Source organism: Felis catus, chromosome B3 (genome assembly GCF_018350175.1).
Source record: "Felis catus isolate Fca126 chromosome B3, F.catus_Fca126_mat1.0, whole genome shotgun sequence".
Lineage (NCBI taxonomy): Eukaryota > Metazoa > Chordata > Mammalia > Carnivora > Felidae > Felis > Felis catus.
The window spans coordinates 9,680,039-9,700,107 of NC_058373.1; the positions used below are offsets into that span (position 1 = coordinate 9,680,039).

At 50.8% G+C, this 20,069-nt stretch overlaps 1 protein-coding gene and 1 long non-coding RNA gene across 14 annotated transcripts in view; one reads left to right on the forward strand and one right to left on the reverse strand.

The window, feature by feature from the left end:
• The window catches only part of LOC123385810, a 24,710-nt gene extending 22,600 nt beyond the window's left edge, over positions 1–2,110 (forward strand). Inside the window, exon 2 of the long non-coding RNA XR_006598863.1 lies at positions 1,572–2,110. This is a non-coding gene — a long non-coding RNA (uncharacterized LOC123385810). The remainder of the gene's footprint in view (positions 1–1,571) is intronic.
• The window catches only part of AKAP13 (A-kinase anchoring protein 13), a 334,406-nt gene continuing 316,351 nt past the window's right edge, over positions 2,015–20,069 (reverse strand). For 12 of the 13 annotated variants that reach the window (XM_045058848.1, XM_045058850.1, XM_045058847.1 and 9 more), the window contains 10 exons: positions 19,077–19,258; positions 18,880–18,962; positions 16,692–16,886; positions 14,016–14,177; positions 13,398–13,468; positions 12,909–12,953; positions 9,585–9,635; positions 8,502–8,951; positions 7,279–7,612; positions 2,015–6,444 (listed from right to left, as the gene is read on the reverse strand). In XM_045058848.1, coding sequence (XP_044914783.1) covers positions 6,395–6,444; positions 7,279–7,612; positions 8,502–8,951; positions 9,585–9,635; positions 12,909–12,953; positions 13,398–13,468; positions 14,016–14,177; positions 16,692–16,886; positions 18,880–18,962; positions 19,077–19,258 — 1,623 coding nt within the window. In that variant the 3' untranslated portion in view covers positions 2,015–6,394. The remainder of the gene's footprint in view (positions 6,445–7,278; positions 7,613–8,501; positions 8,952–9,584; positions 9,636–12,908; positions 12,954–13,397; positions 13,469–14,015; positions 14,178–16,691; positions 16,887–18,879; positions 18,963–19,076; positions 19,259–20,069) is intronic. The other variant, XM_045058845.1, reaches the window with a different exon arrangement.

The following is a 20,069-nucleotide window of genomic DNA, read 5'->3' on the forward strand; positions in this document are numbered from 1 at the left end:
TCCTTAAGTCTAGTTTTTGTTTTTTTCTCTCACTTGCTCAGCTTGATTGCTTTCCATTACAATCCTCCAGGATGCTGATCTGTTCTTCTGATTCCTCTAGTTTATTTATTCCATCTAGTGGAGTTTTAAGTTCATTTATTGAGTTCTTCATCTCTGGTTCTTTTTTTATGTTTTCTGTTTGCTAAGGACCTCAGTGAGATCCTCCACTCTTAAGTCCTGTGAGTACCTCTACGATCATTACTCTAAATTCTCTATCAGGCATATTACTTTTCTCTGCTTCGCTTAGGTCTCTCGTGGTCTTGTCTGTTCTTTCATTTGGGGCAAACTCCTCTGTTTCCTCATTTTGTCTAAGTCTCTGTTTCTATGTGTCAGGAAAGTCAGCTACACCTCCTGCTCTTGAAAGTAGTGGCCTTGTGAAGGAAGAGGTCCTGTGGTGCCCCGCAGTGCAATGTCCCCTCTTCTCCAGGACCTGGTGCTCCCGGGGTGTCTCCTGTGTGTGTTGCATGCACCCTGCTGTTGTGGCTGAGCCTCTTTTCAGTTCAATCACCTGCAGCAGGCAGGGTTTGGTCCCCGTGCTAACGGGCCAGTCTGTGCCTGCCGTGGGCTTGAGTCAGACCAGATGTCTGCCCCCCATCCACTGCTAGGGCTGCAGTCTGTGCGTGTGTGTGTGCGTGTGCGTATGTGTGTGTGGCTGTCTTTCCCTCTCCCTGGGGTAGGAGTCTCCCGAGTGGTGCTGGCTCATGTACATGCTGCCTACACACTGTGAGGCTTGCGGCACTGCTTTGGGTGGGCTCCCGCCAAGTATATTGGAGGGTGTGGGCAGGACATAGCGCTGGCAAGGCTGGCATGGGCCTTCTGGGGGAGGGGCCTGCAGCGCCAGGACTGAGGTAGGCCTGGCTGCAAGGGGTGGGTCTGCCCAAGTGCAGGGGGAGGTGAGGTAGGGTCTTAGCAAATTAATGAATTATCGGTGTGGTGGTTCCTGCAGGTGTGTGTGTGTGTGTGTGTGTGTGTGTGTGTGTGTGTGTTGATGCTGGGGGCAGGGGAGGGAAATGGCACCTGCCAGCTCCTTTGTGGATGAGACTTCCTGGATGAGTCTCCCCGTGATCTCTGCCCCTCCTGCAGACACTCAGATAATAACTCTCCCTCTCCCGTTTGTCTCAGGCGGTTTCAAACTGCTCCCTCTACACTGTATCTCCGTGGGCTATTTGTTGTGCTGTCTCTTTAAGGGAGGGGGCTCAGGCCCTTCTGGTTTTCAAAGCAAAACGTTATGGGGACTCGTCCTCCCCATGTGGGCTCCCTGGTGCGACAGTCTGTTTCCCTCCCTCCCGTGGATGTCTGTGGTCTATGTAGCTCCGGGCAGTGTCTCTCCCTTCCCTACGGTTTTTGATATGGCTTCTTTCCTACATTTCATGGAGTCTGTCCTGCTGCTGTCCTTGCCAGTCGTCCTGGGGGCTGGTACGGGGTGGAGAAAGTTGTCAAAGGCAGGCAAACTAATACTTTTTACAGAGTAAAATCTATAGCAAAGGGCAATTTTGCTGCACTGATTTAACTGGAAATAATTTTGACTCCAGGCACAAACCCCATGACTTCAGGGCTGGTCAGTTACCCCCCGGGGTTTTGCCTCTGGGCCCCAGGAAAATGTCTCCGAGGAACCACTGAGCACTTATGGAATCTTCCCAACTTCTGTTCCTAGAGGTATGTTACAAACACAAATTCCCTTTGGGGAGAAGGTTTTTTTTTGAGAGAAGAAGTATGAGCAGGGGAGGGGCAGAGAGAATTCTAAGGCGGCTCTGCACCATCAGCACAGAGCCCAACATGGGGCTCAAACTCATGAACCGTAAGATCATGACCTGAGCCATAATTGAGCGTTACTTGGACACTTAACCAAAGTAGCCATCCAGGCACCCTGGGGAGAAGGCTCTCTGTAGGGTGGGGGGGTACCCCTTTACCAGGAGCCCAGAGTATCTTGGCACTCCCTCCAGGAAGCCCACAGAGAAATACAATACAGCAACAATTGAGACTTAAGGGACATTTATTTTTTTGAAAGGGTGGAGGGGACTTTACAAGTAGAGTCTGAAGCCAATAACTAGAAAGGAAGATAAATAAAATACAAAGCCAGTATGCTGTGGCAAAATCCCAGAAAACACACTGAAAAAAAATTTTTACAGTTTAAAACTGTTTTACTTTATACATAATTACAAATTAATATACAGCATCTGGGTTTTAACCCCTTTGTATTTCAAAGAATCTAGCATAGAAATGTTCATATAGCATCTGAAAACAACAGAAGCAGAGGTATAAGGTGTACGGGGGTCGGCCTCCTGCATATCTGGGCGTCCCCCCGCGCCCCCGGCAGGTAAGGACACAGAAAACCACAGGCTAAACCGTGACCACGGGCGAGCTGACCGGGCGGCTCCCTGTCAGGTGGCTGCAAGAGACAGGAGAGCTCAGGCTGGGGGAGTCTCTGGGAGGGGAAGAGGCCGGGTTGGGGGGCAGCGCCCTCTGCTGGACAGCAGCGAGGCACCCCCAGCACAGGCCGGGCTTGGCTGGGTGTGTGGAGCAGGTTGTCAGGGTCTGTGGCCGGAGGACTTTAGCCAGTTGGGTTTGCCCGGCTTTGAACCTTAGCGAGATGGAGAAGTAATTCAAGGCCTGTCAATCTTTGCACAAATTAAATTAGATGATACAACGAAAGAAAAGCCTTTTTTTTCCCCCCTTCCTATTTTTTTTTTTTTCCTTTTATGGCAGCATGAAAATACTTTCTAAAACCTGGCCAGCAGGTGGTAGATTCCAAAGCTCCTGGGTGACTAGGAATGTTAGGCTACACTGGAAGAAAAATCAAGACACAAACCGCAACCCTCCTCTTTGTCTGCAGATCAGCGAGAACGATGCGCTGGGCTGGGAACCGGAAGGCAGGCAGGCCACACGTCTCTCTCAACCACTGCCACCATCTAAGCTGAGGGATGTTTCTGGGCTTCCAAATCCCAAGGGCGTCCGAGCACTGGCGGGAGGCCAGCACCGTCTGGGGTCCCCTCCAAACCACCCTGTCTACGGTCACTGAAGCCCACTCACTAGAACAGGCTCTCCAAGCCCTGCGCGGGGCCTGGCTGCCCTCTGGGCACAACCGTGCACCCATCAACACTGGGGTGGATGGCAGCCCCGTGCAAATACCAAAGTCCTCGGGAAGCAAGAACGGGCTTCGGAAAAGCAACTTTAGAGACCAAGGGATGAAATACCAAGTACTTCTGTGAACGTCAATTCCTGGACCGAGTCCTGGCTTCTAAGGTATGATTTTCCACCCTTCACTTAAGGCAAAACCTGCTTTATCAACCCCCCACACACCAACACCTGCCCCCATAAGGGTAAAACAAACCCCATGGGTCTTAAAATTTTGTGCTGATACCAGGGGTTAGGCAAGATAACGAGGGAGAACATTCTTGAAGGGACAACTTTCAGTGGTGCTACCCTGAGACGTAAGAGGGAAAAAGGTAGGATTCGTACCTTTTCAAAAAACAAAACAACCCCCCAAACTTGACTTCTGCCCCACAGACAGCTCTCGTGGGGGTAGAGAGTGGAATGTTGGCAAAGGCTGAATTATGGCAAACTGCAGGTTTTTACCCCGCCTCCACGAACATAGCCGATTGTCTCAAAAATGAAGCCGACAGATGAGAGCGGTTAAAGTGCACATGTCACCCACCTGGGATGACAGCTTCTGAGATGATAGAAGTTTTGAGAAGGATGCAGCCTCCTTCCAGGAAATTCACTAGACTCTGGAAATCTGGGGACTCTGGATGGTTGTCTCTATCTGTCCCCCCAAACTTAAACGCAACGTCAGGCATCTGCTTTCTTGAGCCTGGTGGACAAGTGTGGTACCCTACCAGGGGGACACAATGGAACACCGGGTCGGAGCCACCCTGGCAGACAACCCCTTCTCACAGGAAACGAGGGCTCACGACTCGGGCCCCAGAGCGGCTCTCCAGGTCGCAAGCACAAGCAGCAGCAATCCAGGCAGTTCTGCAAGCACAACAACGTCCCCCGGAGTTCAGTTTCACGGGGGAAAGAGGAGAAAGGCACGTCAGAGCACAGGTCTTAGGAAGCAGTTCTCTCTGTGCTGCAGACCACATTGTGCGAGAGGGCAGGCCAGGTGGACGCAGGAAGCTACTTTCCAATTCTGATTCCACACTGGTCCAACCACAACGCAACCGAGTGGAGTTCCTGGGGTGTGGGGGCAGGTGAAATCTGTCTGGAAAAAACACCAGCCAAAACAACCAAAACAACTTAAACCTTCGAGCAGATTGGGAGTAAAAGGCACCTTCAAATCGCCATCGAGCTGGGCAGCAATGGACAGAAGCCCAGTGTCCATGGCGACTCTGTGGGGAGTACATGGGGAGGCCTGGCCTTTGTGGACACAGAGCAGGAACGCAGGCTTCATCTGCCGGGGCCATTCCCCCCAGCAGAGTGCTTCTGGGAGGGTGGGGAACGTGGAGCCCCAGAGGGGAACCTGAGTTGGGGACGAGGACAGCCAGCCGGGCTCCATGTGGACCGGAGGAGAACCGTGGCAGGCAGGGCTGTAGCTCATAGCTGTATGGGCTGGTGCAAGGAAATCCTCTACCTTAGGGTCTTGGGCAGGGGTGGGGGGGGGGGGGGTACATCGTAGTTCAAAAGATTAGTTGGTTTGGTTCTGAGAGTCTGTTTCTGAAGGCTAGATCTCCAGGACAGAAAGAGGCAAATGTAACCCACAGGTGGCGTTTCTCGACTCTCAAGCAAGGAAGACAACCCTAGATCAAAGAAGGGAGGTGGGGTAGGAGGAGGGAAGGACACGGACCCCTGCCCCAACCCTTAATTTTCTTTTGGGCCCTCAAGGCACTTGGACAGACACTGAGGAGTGAGCCGCACTGCTGGCTCATCAAGTTCCTCGTGGATCGGAGAGCTGAAACCGTTGGGCTGGTATGTTTACCCTTAACACACACACACACACACACACACACACACAAATAAATAAACAAATCTAAGCTAAAAATTTTAAAGCAGACCTCTTTCAAATAAACTGAAAGATAAATATCTCCATCTGCAAGGCCAGCTTGCAATTCATCAACAAGCACCAAGTTACAGATTTTGCTTTTCCAACAAGTATGTCCCAAGACCCATGCTCCTGAGGGGCACTAAGCAGGAATCAAAGGGCGCACTGAAAGCACAGACTTTTCTAGGCTGTCCCCCTGCAGGGAAGCAGTGAATCCAGCAGGCACACGGGCCTCAGAGGGGACTCCACGAACTGTCCTGCTCTAACCAGCTGGTGACGAGCCTCGAGCAGACATGGATCACCCACGGTGGGGAAAAGACAAAGACCAGGCAGCATTTGTGGCACCTCCAAGGGGTGACCTACAACAACCAACAGACCTTCAGACTGGAAAAAGGTTTTAAGAGATCAAATTCTGCCGAGGCCCCCAAGACAGAATGAAAACGCTTCTGAGCCACACCTGGGCTTCCCTCGGTCTACACTGTGGAAATTGCTGCACACGGGCTGAACTCCTTCACCTGAACCTACTCAGCCGGTTGTCCTGGTAACAGGGGTGGGGACAACCTCATTGCCGGAGCTGTAGCTTTTCCCTTGGGAGGTTGCCAGGAGGCTGTGGGTCAGTGACAACCAAAAAGTGTCACAATGCAGGAAAAACAGGAAGCCAGAATAGGATTTCTTTGGATTGGATGTTGAAATTAGATTTTTTTTTTTTTAAATAGCTGAAATCCCCAAATCAGGATGCTGCAGATCATGTACATATATATGCTCTTTAAACACATCACACCTTCTCTCACTGGTTTTCACAAACGTTCGCCCTCCCTTCCAAAATGAAATGAGAAATACATGCAAAAAGGGGTGAGGTGTGCACGGGGTAAGGTTCTGGGAAAACCGCCGCAGAGGACCGGGGGAGCCCCAAGCGCCCACATGCTACCTGAGCAGGCTGGGCAGCACTTTCTATGCCGAGCCGAGCCGGCGCCTGCCACGGAGGGTGCCCGCTTCCGGCAGACCCTACGTGTCCATGCAGATGGGTACCGGTACGCACACGGACAAAGTCCCACTATCTGCTTGTCGGACTGATGTGTCCCCCAAATAAAAGGCAGGGATAACTTCAGGCCTTATTTAGAAACCTCTTTCAGCCTTTAGGAGTTCCTGATGTGCCCCAAACCAGTGCCCAGACCACTGAAACATCCTCAGTGGAGCCATTGGCCGCCACCAATGCCACCAGCCCCGGGCCTCCCCCCCCCACCCTGACATTCGAGACCATCTGTTCCTGGTCCAGGGCCCTGGTCTCCTGGCATGGGCGTCCACGGTAGGAGAGCACACCCAGGAACGGCAGGACAGTGGGGAGCTGGCAGCCATGGGCCGGGACAGAGGGCAGGGTCAGCAGAAGATCTCTTCACCCTCCGTGGGCACTTCTGATGCAGGGCCATCTGGGAAGGGGACACAAGGTGAAACTTCAGAAAAACTTGGCCTTTTCATTACACTCCCTTTTCTTCTTCCCCAACCCAAGTTTCCACCCAGATGATGGCCTGGTGGGCGCCTGACCCCACTCGCAGGGTCTCCTTGACCAGTTCCGGGCATGAAGTCCTCTGACACCCTTCACCGCCTACTGCTCCCTTTAACCTGACAAAGCGTCAGATCTGTTCACAAACAGGCCTGGAGACAGAAACTTTTCTCTGACCTCCCACATCGGTGGGAGGGAGTGATCCTAACGAGAAGGAACAGAGGGGGATTTAGGGGAAAGGGATGTGCAAACAGGGAGCCTCATTTAGGGGGATTTAATCCCAAGCTCCGAGCTGGCAGGGACATCAGTGGTCTCTCCGAGCTTCCGTCCCCTAGTTTCTCTCCGCCTGGCATCACCTACTTCACACACACAGCCACTTGGAGGATTAAATCAGATCTCGGGAAAAGCTCACCAAGTGCTAGTTATTGTATTGATGACTAGACTTAGACCGAGAGAAGCAGGGAAGACTTTCATCTTCACATAAGTGAGTTTCAGTCCCTCAGCTGGGGAACAGATGCCCCCCAAACGACACCCATGCTCTCTCCTTTGCACACGCGTGCACACAGTGGGTTCCTAGATGCCCGAGAGTTCGTGCCCCAGCATCCTGCGCAGATAGAGCAGGTGGGCTTGGGAGGTGGCAGTTCAGCTTTTACACACCTGAACGGCACCTTTTAAACCCTTCCCACGCTACCAAAATCCACCCGCCCTGCAGGATCCGGGGACACCATGGGCGCAGGGAGAGCTGGTGCATGCGACTCACCACCAGACTGAGAGCGGCTTCCTTTATTCTTCTTTTTCTTCTCCTTCTTCTCCTTTGGCTTGGCTAACCCGAACAGGCGGGTGGAGGCAGAGGCGGGCACGGGGGCCGGGCTCGGACCCTCTGCTACTTTGTTTGTCTGGCTGGTGGAGCTCAGTATGTGAAAAGGCCCCTTATCTTTGTGTGTCCGAGAGATGCTGTTCCTTTTTGGGGACACCGAGAGTTCTGAGTCTAGTGACCCTGATTTGGCTATCGCAGGTACAGACGGCAAGGGGGACTCCTCAGGATTCGGGAAGAAGGATGGGATCCTCAGCAGCTTGGTGTGAGGGTGAGACACCTGCACATGTTCAAGATGGGAGGTGTTAACCCGGGGCCCGCTCACTAAGTGCTGGCGGAGATCAACTGTGGGGGTCAGCCCGCTGTGCACCCACTTCCTCGGACCCCCGGCACTCGCTGTAAAAGGATTCAGGGCTTCCTTCCTAGCGCCCGCCCCCCGATATAGTACCTGGGTCAGTGTTAAAGGTACCACCCTTGATACCATTATTTTTAGTGCATGTACTTAATGTCCGCACCGGGAAGAATTCATAGTGTCTTGGGAGGAGGCAGCTCAGAAAGGAACTCCCATTCCCTGAAGAAAGGGGACAGCTGCTTCCCTGAAGACGGACACAGGGCTGTGGAGAATTACCTTGGGGCTGAGGGGTCAGGGGGCGTGGCAGGTGCCAGGCAGGTGGGGGCTCAGAGGTCAAACCAAAGACGCAGAGAGAAAGGCGGTCTGGTCTGTGCGCCCCTGTGCTAGGAGCCCTGATTTACTGGGATGGGGGTGGAATCCATCCTCGCCCTGAAGAGCAGCACGGAGCCACCGGTGCCCCCACCATACATCTGAGTGCCTCTGTGGGACGCTGAACTGCCCTCTGGAAGACGCCACCCGAATTTCCTGTGGCGGTCCCAGATCCATCCATCAAACGCATGGCAATAGGAGTGTTGACAGACAGGCGGGTCCGTGTTCCAGAACAGCCACTGAAGGCCCTGATACCCGCTCGGGTCGGTGTGCCCCTCTGCAGGAGGGACCGCCACCCCCGCACCTGCCAGCGGGGCTCAGCTCCCGCCCACCGGGCTCAGCTCCCGCCCGCGCTCCAGAAAGGGCCCTTCCCGGACCCCACGGCGCCCCCACCCTGCACTCAGGACAGGAGGGACCGGGCCCTTCCCCGACGCCGCAGCGCCCCCACCTGACAGGCGTCGTGCTCCGCCTGCCTCTGGCTAAGGCGCTCGGCGTCCCGGCGCAGCTGCTCCTGCTCCCTCTCCAGCTGCTTCTGGGCGGCGCGCAGCCTCTCCAGGTCGCACTGGTAGGCGCCCTTCTTGAACTGCAGCTCGTCGCGGTCACGGTCGAGGTCCTGGCGGCCCTGCCGCACGTCCTGCTCGCGCTGCGCCAGCCGCGCCTCGCGCTCCTGCAGCGCCCGCTCGCGGGCCTCCCACTCGCGCTCGCGCCGCCGCTTCTCGTCCAGGTGCTGCGCCTGCTGCCTCTGCAGGTTGGCCAGGTCCTGGCGCTGCTTCTCCAGGCTGCGCTGCTTCTCCTGCTCCACCAGGGAGCTGGGGCGCGACGAGCCGCGGCTGAGCGCGCGCTCGGCCAGCAGCAGCTTCTGGTCCTCGATGTAGCTGTCCTGCTGCAGCACCACGCCCTGCGGGGACACGGAGGAGCGAGGTGCGGCCGGACGCCAACGCCCCCTCGTTCTCGCCCAGTGGGGTCGACAGCCCTCCACCACCACCCTGGGCACTTGTCACACAGGAATGTCAGCAGCGCGGAGACCCAGCCTCGCGGAACTGGGTCGCTGGCTGTTGACACGGCCTGGGGTGGGGCCTTGTGTTTTGGAGGCGGGACAAGTAGCAATTGGGTCTGTTACAGCTTCAAAGAAAAGGAAGGGAACAAAATTTACAGATGATACCCAGCAAGTGCTAAGGGGTCCTCACTTGGGCAGGGCTGCCCTATCCACACACCACACGGAGATATGGAACATGGAAACTTACAATCATACTAAAGCTTTTCTGGACAGAAGACCCCCGAACCATGACAGTGCCCCACGTGCTTTGCAGTAAGGCTGCTAACAGCACCTCCAGTCTGCCATCATCAATTCTATCTTAGAAGGTGGAGGACACTCCAGCCACTGCCTTTTGAAACCTTTCTCATCATGAGAGCCAGTCTTGTCTTGACAGAGGGCCCCACTTACCCACTAGCAACCTCCAAACACCACACCAACAACACCCTTACGGTTCGTGTCAGAACAAGTGAAGGGATAAAAGAGAAAGGCCCGTACCTGCAGCGTGCTGAGGAGTTCGTGGAGGTGAACGACACTCTGGACAACCTGCTGGAAAAGGAAGCAATGGCCACGTCACCTTGGGACCGAGTCTCAGAACCCAGCGCACCACGTGACGTCTGGCAACATAACCCCCCAACACACGGCAAGGTGCTTGTGTCTGAACGGGAGGTTTCCAGACAGAAAGCCCTGGAAAGAATAAGCAGCTACAAGTGCCTAAGAGATACAGAACGAGAACCAGCAAACAAACAACCGTAGGCAGGAAGAACATCAGCGCACGTTAAATGCATTATAAAACGCCACCTGTCTAAATTGGTACAAAAATGACACACGTACAGGGTAACAAAACAGAAAGTGCAGAGCAAATCATGAGAACTTAGTATATAAGTAGAGTTTCTAAATCAATGGGAAAGGAAAGAATATTCAACAAATTGTTCTGAGAAAAGTGGCTAAGAAGTCTTGGGGAAAAACTGAGTGGGATCTTGGCTCACACAAAAAATATTCAAACAGATGAAAATGTTAAGTGTAAAAAAAGAACCATAAGGAGTTGTAAGAAAATAGAAGAATGTCTTCTGACCATGAAACAGAGAAGGTTTTTTGAAGAAGCAAAACAAGAAACCATAGATGAACTTTTAACGGTCACCATGTGAAATGGAAAAGAAAAAGGTAGGAACATACAGAACAGAAAAGTCAAATGAAAAAAAAAATCCTTGAATTGAAAAAGGTTCTTGGGCACCTGCATGACTCAGTTAAGTGTCCGGCTCTTGGTTTCATGATCTCAAGGTTTGTGGCTCTGAGTCAGGCTGACAGTGTGGAGCCTGCTCGGGATCTGTCTCCCTCTCTCTCTCTGCCCCTCCCCTGCTCACACACTCTCAAAATAGATAAACTAAAAAAAAAAAAAAAAAGAAAAAGCTCTCATGGATCAATGAGAAATGAATACCCTCATAAGAATACAGGCAAGGAACATAAACCAGCAATATACAAAAGAAATACAAACGGCCAATTATATAACCAATTAAAAATGATTCACCTGAAATCGAATAGATGAAAAATAAAGAATCCCACTCAAACTTATGAAGCCAACAAAACCTTAGTTAACAACTAACCCCTCCCGGTGCTGGTGAGACCAAGCCTGTGTGGAGGGAGGGGAGCATGCCACACACACTTCTTTCCAGAGCGCAGGGCAGTATGTGGAGGAACAGTCACTGTGTGCACAGGGCTGTTCTTGCTGCATTGTTTGCAAAACAAAAAAGTAGAGAAGAACTAACTAAACTACGGTACACAATTAACAACAAGCAGCTGTTAAAGAGCGTGTCTGTACAAATGTGCTCTGGGGAAACCCTTCTAAAGTGGGTTAAGAGGAAAAAAGGGCATGAAGCTCCTGGGGGGGTTACTAATACCAATTATACAAAACAATTTTTATATATTCACACCCACACAAAAGTACACGTTATGTAGAAGAATAGGCTACAAATATAAACCATTTAACAGTAGTTACTTCTCAGTGGTGGGATTCTTATTTTTTTTCCTTTTTTCCATTACTGGACATTTTTCAAGCTTTCTACTATCACCACGTATTCCTTTTATAATACAGTTGACCCTTGAACAATGCAGGGGTTGGGATGCTGATTCCCTCGAACAGTAGAAAATCCATGTGTATATATAACTTTTGATGCCCCCAAAACTTAACTAGTAGTTCAGTAGTTACCGTTACTAACAGTCTACTGTTGACCTGAAGTCTTACCCATAACATGACAGTCAATTAACACATATTCTGTATGTTATATACTGTATTCTTACAGTAAAGTTAGCCAGAGAAAAGAGTGTTACTACAAACATCATAAGGAAAACACATTTACAGTATGGCACTGTATTTATTGAAAAAAACCCCAAAACATCACGTTAAGTGGACCCATGCAGTGCAAACCCACGTTGTTCAAGGATCAACTGTACAAAGAGCAAAATCCAAAAATCCTTAATTATCAGGCTTAGTTCTTCTAAAAACACTTTTTACACCTCTTTTTAGTTTATTCTTTTTTTAAAAAAAATATTTGTTTGTTTGAGAGAGAGAGGGAGCGTGTGTGTGCACGTGGGAGGGGCAGAGAGAATCTCAAACAGGCTCCGCACTGTCAGCACAGAAGCCCAACATGGGGCTCGATCCCACAAAGCAGGAGATCATGACCTGAGCTGAAATCAAGAGTCAAACGCTCAACTGACTGAGCCACACAGGTGCCCCTCACTTTATTCTTAATAAACGGAGGTCACCAAAGACAGCAGACTCTGGCTGGGGCATCTGCAGGGTGTAATCCATACTGGAATGCCTTCCTTCCCTGACCCTTGTCATGAAGTACAGGGAAGACGTCACCGAATAAAAAAGAGCTAATTTTGCTCAAGCAGCAGATGACAGAGAGCGACAGTCTGCGTGAGAGGAAGCTTATTTCATTTAAGAAGAACGCTCTGAGGGGAGTTCCTTCAGATACTGCAGTGTTTAGACTTCCATGCCAACACACTGAAAACATCCTTCTGTGTTCTGGGGGAAAAAAGGGGAAAGAGTCCTTTAATTTAAAATTTTAGAAAAAGCTCCTCAGGGACTAAAGATCCTACGTTAAAAGCAAGAAGAAACACGAAGAGCCTCCCGAGAGGGACAGCCCACAAAGCCACTGTCACAGACGCTCCTCCGGTCTGCTTACACACGCAGCACACACTCAGAGCCACGCACGGGTGGCCAGCGGGGAACAGCATTTGCTGAGGAGCAAGGAGAGGAGGGGACAGGAGTGGAACAGGTGCAATTCTGCGGCCAGGTCAGCGGAACTCAGCTGAGGAAGGTGAGGAAGACTCATGTCAGAGGCTGCCCTCCAACGAGAGGCAAGCCACAGCTGCTTTCAGAGGGATGCACAGCCAGTGAAGAGTAAAACTCAAAGAAGGAAAGTCAACCCGAGTCTTCGCAGGACGGGAAATCAGTGCCCACAACTACCCGCAAGTTGACCCGCCATGTTCCACACTTGTGGCTTTTGGTGCCAGGCCTGTGTGACAGGAAAGGAGGCCTCACAGCCCATGTTCACAGAAAGCAAGAGGCTGGCTTCTCAAGGACAGAGACACAGACAGAGGCCGTGCTGGGAGGCAACAGTCTGGTGAAATTCCAGGATGGTGCCCTGGGGCCCAGGAAAGGCGGAGGAGAGGGAGGGAGGTGGCGGCCGCGCTGGTTAAGTGCACAGATCGTAGCCCCGAGTCAGCTTGTTCACCACGGCACATCAGAAGCGAGCATTCCCAGCCTAGCAATTGTAACAAAACCCTATTCTTACACGGAGCTTGCGATGCCCTTACCTCACTGTTTCTTTTAAGCATAAATACCAGGTTAGCATTTCCACCCTATAAAACAAAACACACGCATTACACCAAAAAAAGAAAAAAAAAAAAAAGATCCTGAGGCAAAAATAATACTCAATGTGTGTCTCAATTCTGCTCTGGCTTCCCTTTTTCATTCTTTTGCCCCACAGCCTCTCACTGCAGGGCAAGGCAGATTTGGGGCCCCGTAAAGAGCTCACGCTGGTGTGTGGCACTTACGCAAACCTCTGAGCGCCGGGCCAGAGGCGTGGGGGCCAGGAGCATAAATACGGTTCTGAGCCAGAAAGGCCGGACGGCCAGTAACAGGGGACTCTGAACTGTATGGTCTCTTGAAAAACGTGCTTTCCTCTTACAGTAGAAGTAACAGCAAGTCAGCATCCAAGACAAGATCAACACGGACTAGCTGCCAAGATTATGAATTAGGACAGGTGCTAAGGAGGTCTTAGATGGCGGATTTCAGAAAAATACCTTTTTCAGACCACTGTCCGACTCTGTTCTTCTAAGATCTTGGCCATCCTCTCCCTCCTCCTTCTCGCCTCCTAAAGCAAACACGTTTTTTTTTTTTTTTAAGTTGTGAAACAGATTAGGAAAGAAAAGAACACAATATACATAGCTTAGAGATATACTATTTCAGCATCTTATTAATGCCAAATGGTGGCAACTAAGTGATTATTAATAACTTTACTGAGGCAGAAGAATTAGAAGCAGAAAAGAAAAACAAGTATTATTGGTCCTTTGGCCACACCTTAGCTGAGATCCCAGGAAATTATTTCTCATTACTCAAAATAAGCCTGACACTGAAAGAAACTGTGCTTTGGCAGCTAGCTGCTCGATGGGATTTCACTAGAACATCTATTGGCTGAAAGGGACCAAGGAGCTGAAGCTACCAGAACATACATCATTTTTGGTTTTATGTGATAGTCAAGGATCGCCTACAGACGTACAAGTTCTAGAGCATTTACCTTTATTCCCCCCCTTTTTTTTCTTAAAGTAAGCTCTAGGCCCAATGTGGGGCTTGAACTCATGATCCCGAAAGAGTCACATGCTCTCCCGACCGAGCCAGCCAAAGGCCCCTAAATCATTTACCTTTAGAAGCATTCATCTGATGGCTGTCGAATCCTCCAAAGGTCTCTGCTCTCCGGGGCAAGGAAACAGGGCCAACCGTACCTTCTTGCTCAACGGGGCTACTGACAGCCTGCCCCAGTGTGCCTCCCAGGCTTCCACTCACCAAACCCTGAAGGATCTCCACTGGAAAAAAGGAAACATGCAAAAGCGACATTTCACCTTCCAATGAAAAAAAGAACATCTCCAGGTAATACACAAGATGTACAGGGAGAGCACGATCAGAAAATTCCAGAGAGTGACTAGGTGACCCCCTTTGTTCAGAATGCGTGTCTTAGCTGGATTCTATTGGGAATTCTGAGATTAAACCTTTAGCCTTATTTATATGAGGCCTAAGAAACTTGAAAGGGCACAGGGAAGACAGAGTAATTTACTGGAAGGAGCGTGGCCTTCTAGAGTCTGTGCCAAATTAACCAAAAAGAATTCCCTGGGAAGTAAGATGGGCCAATTTGAGAGCAGCTAAAACTGGCAGGGTTGTGCCTGCTGCCACAGTGAACTCAAGGGACCAGAACAGAGATGTATCCAGATTCTCGACTCTGTGACCAGCGAGGCCTCTTTTCTAGAGCCAGTGTCCCACGGAAAGGAGAAAGTGCTTCTGGTGGAATAAAATTTGAGCAGGAGGGGAGCAACAGAGGAGTAGGGGGAGGAGGGAAACAGAGGCAGGGAATCTTGTAAGATAAGCCATCATATTTTTAAAAAAAACACCACACGGAAACAAAGAGTCCCACGAAATGAGAACAGGTATCTGAACGTAAAAAATTAAGAAACTTATTTCACGTAAAAATGCGCAACCGGGAAACCTCAAAGTCAAATCTCACACAAAGCTAAGGAGAGAGAGCTAGAGAAGGAACGCGGGGCGTTAACTTCCCTGCGGGTGGTAACGGCACATCAGAAAGCCACGTTCATAAAGTGGACAAGCTACTTACAGTGAGGAGAGGACACAGGCAGGGAGGAACCCAGGCAGGAATCGGGAGACACAGACTCAAACAAGTGGGAACAAAGAGAAACAATCATTTTAGAAACAGGAAGTACAAGATAGGAGCAAACAGACCCAACAGAAAACAACTTACCAGAAGGGGGCAGGATACTGGAACTTTAAAAAGATGGGAGAGAAAAAGCGTGAAGAGAAAGTGACAAGTACCGAGGACAGGCGGAGACGGCCCAGCATGTGGGTGACGCACGTTCTTGAAGGAGAAAATCAAAGCACGGGCATAGGGAAGATGCTACAAACTATCCTTTAAGAATACTTTCCTGAAATCTGCAAACTCTGAGGCCACACGAAATTAGAACACTGAGAACCTGGGGACATCAACCCAGAAAAACCCCAACACTAAGGCCTGTGCTAGTAACATTACTTGGATTTCGAATAGGTAGTTCTTTGGGCACTTGGCAGATGGCACATGACTTCTATGGGAAGAATCGAATTCTGATCACACTCCGGTGGCAATGCGCTAAGTCAGAAAAAAAGGAGTAACAATATTTAAGAACAACTGAGATACCCGAGGGGAGAAGACAGGAACCCAGGACTTTCTATCCCAGCAGAGGAGCAGACTTTCAAGCTCTCACTGGCACAAATTATCAACAGTGTGGAAGCACACAGGGTACTGTCCTCGCGAGCCTTTCCGGAGACACCTACTGAAGGAGGAGATTCAGGCATCCAGGATGACAAGCCACATGACAAAGAACCTCAGCAGCGATGACCGTCCCTACTGCCCAGACTGTGGTCTTAAGCTATCATTTCTTGCTACCAGAAACATGAGCTTCTTAGAGACATGACTCTAGGCCTGGGCAGAAAACAAGATGAGCCTACAACATCTTAGTATGCCAAACAGCCAGGCAGCTCTCAGAAAGTACTGGGGCTGTGGCAAAACGACTCCGAAGCCAAACCAAGAGGTGCTGGTTGGCAGACAGAGGACACTTGGAACTTGTCATAAGGATAAGTGTTATACCGACTTGAACCCCATCAAACAGGTTTAAATTCACGAGTCTACAGTAAGATCTAAAAAGTTGTGGTCACCTTTAGAGGGTGACCACAGATCAACTCACTATCCTGAAAATTAGTAGATAAAGGGGGAAAAAATCAAGTATTTATCCTTTTATCTTCCTTTTCCTCTGTGTTACAGAGAAGGAGACGAGGAGCTATTCTTGCCTCTGATACAAGAGCACAGCACTAGGAGAACGTGGCTCACCGAAGGGATCACGGCCGAGGAACTAAGCCCCTGAATGTAGCCGTGGGTGTGAACCAACTAGGACAGAGGAGCAGACGCCCTGCCTGAGTAACAGCCAGACCGTGAGAGATGCTACAAGTCAAAGAGCTCAGGTTCTTCCAAGGAAAAGTGTGAGGGAGGGAAAGAAAGAAAGGGATGGAGGGAGGATGGGAAAACAGGACTCTGGAAAAGCCTAACAAAAACCACACGCAAGACTATCGTGTCTATGAATACGCCTGTGGCCAGAAAACCATGGGCCACGGGCCTGGGTAGCCGTTACAAGGATGTTCTTCTGATAGTAATTTACTAAACAAAATTATTTGTTTTGGGTTGCTTTCTGTATTTGTGCTTTATTTTACAATCAAACAGTAAAAGCTGGCAGATAATGTCAGAGCATTAACCACTTTGGGAAGGGATCAGGAGGGGTGATTACCCTCATTTATTGCACTTTTCATTAAAGGTCCTCCTCTGAGTGCCTCTTCTGTGTTGGAGCGGAAGAGGACTCTAGAGCTGTGAGTCGGGGAGCACTCCTCAGGCAAGGGAGTGCTGCACTCAGTCATGTCCCGAAAGATCATCTCCTTCTCTTCCAGTAAGAGAAGGATCTGCTGGTCCTTCTGCTGAAGTTGTTCTGCAGGGGACAATGGAGAAAAGGTCTGGTCACTTGACTGGGGTTTAGGAAGAGACGACCAAGACATGGGCGCCACCTCGTGGTCATCACTGGGACAACAGAGAACACAGGTCCACCCCCAACGCCCCCTTTCCTTCATGAAGGCAATTTCTATCCTGGGTCTTTCCAGGCAAGATCAGATCTTCTGACATAACAAGCATGAACTTTGTTGGAAACACTCCTGCCTCCTGTGTATTTCCCAACCCACTCCCGTCTGCATCTGCTCTTTCCAAGGCTACCATTACTGACCCAACGAGGCCTGGTTTCACGTTTCCCCCGTTGAGCGGTCTCCCTCCCTCACTTTGAGGACCTCACTGGTTCTCCTCCTGCCACCGGCAGCGGAAGATCGGGCTCCGTCTGGGCTCCATCCTACACCTCACACACCTCCTTCTGGGGATCTTCACTGCCATAGCTTCAATGATCTCCCACGTGCTGGTAACTCACACAAAACACCCCAAATCCTGCCCACTGCTGAGCACCAGACCACTGAGTCCCACTGGCCTGTGGCTCTCCTCACGTAGATGCCTAGTCCTTGTCCGAAAGCTCTTTTCTCCATTCTTGCCGTCCCTCCTCCTCCCTCCAGGCTTCAGCTTGGCCGTCAGAGACCTGGGAGGGCTTTTGTCTCCTGGCTGTACCCTGCCGTCCACACGCACCCTTCTCCGCAGGAGTCTCCTCGACGGGCCTTCCACTCCTGGGGGCTCCCCCACTCCCTCCAGCAGATCTCCCACTGGCTTCAATGCCAAAGAAGACAATTCAGGTTGAAATTTTGCTACACAAATCATTTCCTTGTTGCCGTTCAAGCCTTGGCACCTTTCCAGCTTCATCCCCATCTCTTGGCCCCGACCCCCAGGCACACCAACCTGCCACTCCTCACCAACCCTCAGTCCTCTTTCCTCTTCACCTAACCGTGCCTGTCGTCTGGTGCAGGAACTGCTTTGAGAGTCAGCTCATGTGTCAAGCTGCTCTGTGAGTCCCCACAGGCAGGATTAGGTCCCGCATCTGTATGTGCCTGCGGTCCAGTCCATCATTTGTGCCCGTCTTCCCTGCTAACGTGGGTTTCCTGACAGCAGGGGCTGCTCCAGGAACCTTTGCACATCCCACTCCCTAGCACCTAACAGTATACCTGGCTGAGTGCTTCAAACACATCTAGAGAAGGAAGTTTTCATCCCCGCCGTGCTCATCATGGGCTGATAAATCAGGTGCAACTCTGGCTTCAGCCTAAATCTGCCATTTTCCCCCCTCCTCAAAACACAATGTTATCGCTTTGTCCAGCTTAAAGGACTAGCTGGACTCCTCGGGTGCTTACATTTACCTGAGTCGGCCTTATTTCTACCCAAAGCACAACACTCAGTAAGCACTGGCAGAGAGAGGGGAGCCTCTGCTGTTGACAGGTAGGGGAGACTTCTCGGCCATGCAGCACATATGTGACCCTGGACTGCTTGGCCTTCATGGGCCTCAGCTTTCTCATCTGCACAATGGGGATGAGCATATAGGGATGTCGACAAGACTACACGAAACAGCAGTAAGTAGAGGTCGAACATCATCAGTGAGCACACGTCTCCCAAAACCACCTCATAACTCATTGTGAACACACAGCCCAGTGGCAGGAGTAACTGATAAAAACAGAGTAACTGGAAAACTCCTTTCCTCGAGTACCTCTCTCTCTGTTTTAATCTTAGACGCGACCGTGAATTTTGGCAAATTCTTCTGCGACAAAGTACAAAGAAGGCCAACTGGGTTCCAAGAACACGGCCAGTGAGAAAAGAGGATGTCCCCCTGACCTGGTGTCGGACCCTTCTGACGGCCATTGTACCGGCACGCTGGTCGGCTCCAATCTGGCTGCTCCTCTGTCAAAAGCCATTCACTTCCTGTTTTGAAGTGCATGCTGGGACGGCAGCCTCCGCACCTGCACACACGGCACGCGCACGGCCCCAGACGCTGCCAATAGCCTCACCTTTTAATTCCCGCGCTCTGCTGTCCAGCGCCCGCTTTTCTTCCTCGCTCTCGCTAGGAATTCCCTCGTCTTCATCTCTGTTCCTGACACCAACACAGCACAAAACGGATCAAAGACCCGCACGAGGTCAGTGACCCCAGTCGCTCCCTGGGGGGGATGAGGTCAGAGGGGGCCGGGCGCCCCGGCGTTTTGCTTACAGGGTGTTGATCGTGTCCTGGATGATCTGAATCCAGCTGTTCCGCTCCTCTTTGGAGCCGGCGTGCACTTCCACCATCTCGGGGTCCCTCATGCCCATGCTGATCAGGAACAGACCTTTCTCCTCGTGCGCTACCTCTCTCACAATCAGCTTCTTTAAAGAGATCACTGTTGACTTCTGGTCCTGGAGAAAGGGGAGATGGCCGACATGACAGAGGCAGGCGACAGCCTAACTCTCAAGAACAACTCTGATCTAAGGCAAGACCAGATGTACGATCTCACGTATGTGTGGAATCTAAAAGAAAAAAAACCCTAAAAAGCCCACACCAAACTCCTAGAAAAAGAGACCGGACCTGCGGCTACCAGATGTGGAAGGGCAGGGAGATGGTCAAAAGGTACAAGCTTCCAGTCGGGAGAGGAGCAGGCACGAGGGCCGAGGGCTACGGCTAACAGTGCTGTATGGCACACACAGAAGGTGCCGGGGGTTCTTATCACACGGGTTCCCATTCCTTTCCCTCTTCTCTTTATACTAGATCCCTAGGAGATGACGGGAGCTGAGCTTACTGTGGTGAGCACTGAATAATGTATGTAAATGGAACCATCACTCTCTATGCCTCCCCCAGGGACGTACGTCAGTTTTTTCTCAAGACTGGGGAAAAAGGGCATATGGTTTAGCAAACTGTGGTGGATTTAAGATCAAGAGAAGTATCTCATCATTTACATTTTATCAAACAGAAAAAGATTTCCAAAAAAGAGATAATAATTCGTATCTCTAGAGGATCCAGACATGGGGTCTACAGGATGAACCCTTCTAGGTTCCTCTGTGAATCTGTCTGGCAACAATACATACTGGCACGATTTACGGGGCATAACGTGCAAGAAATACTCCAGCGACAGATTTCTTTAGATAGAATGCCCAAGACTCTAAAAGGGACTGTGAGGGAACAGAAAAATAATGGGGTTTTTTTGGGGGGGGGGGAGAGAGGGATGGCATG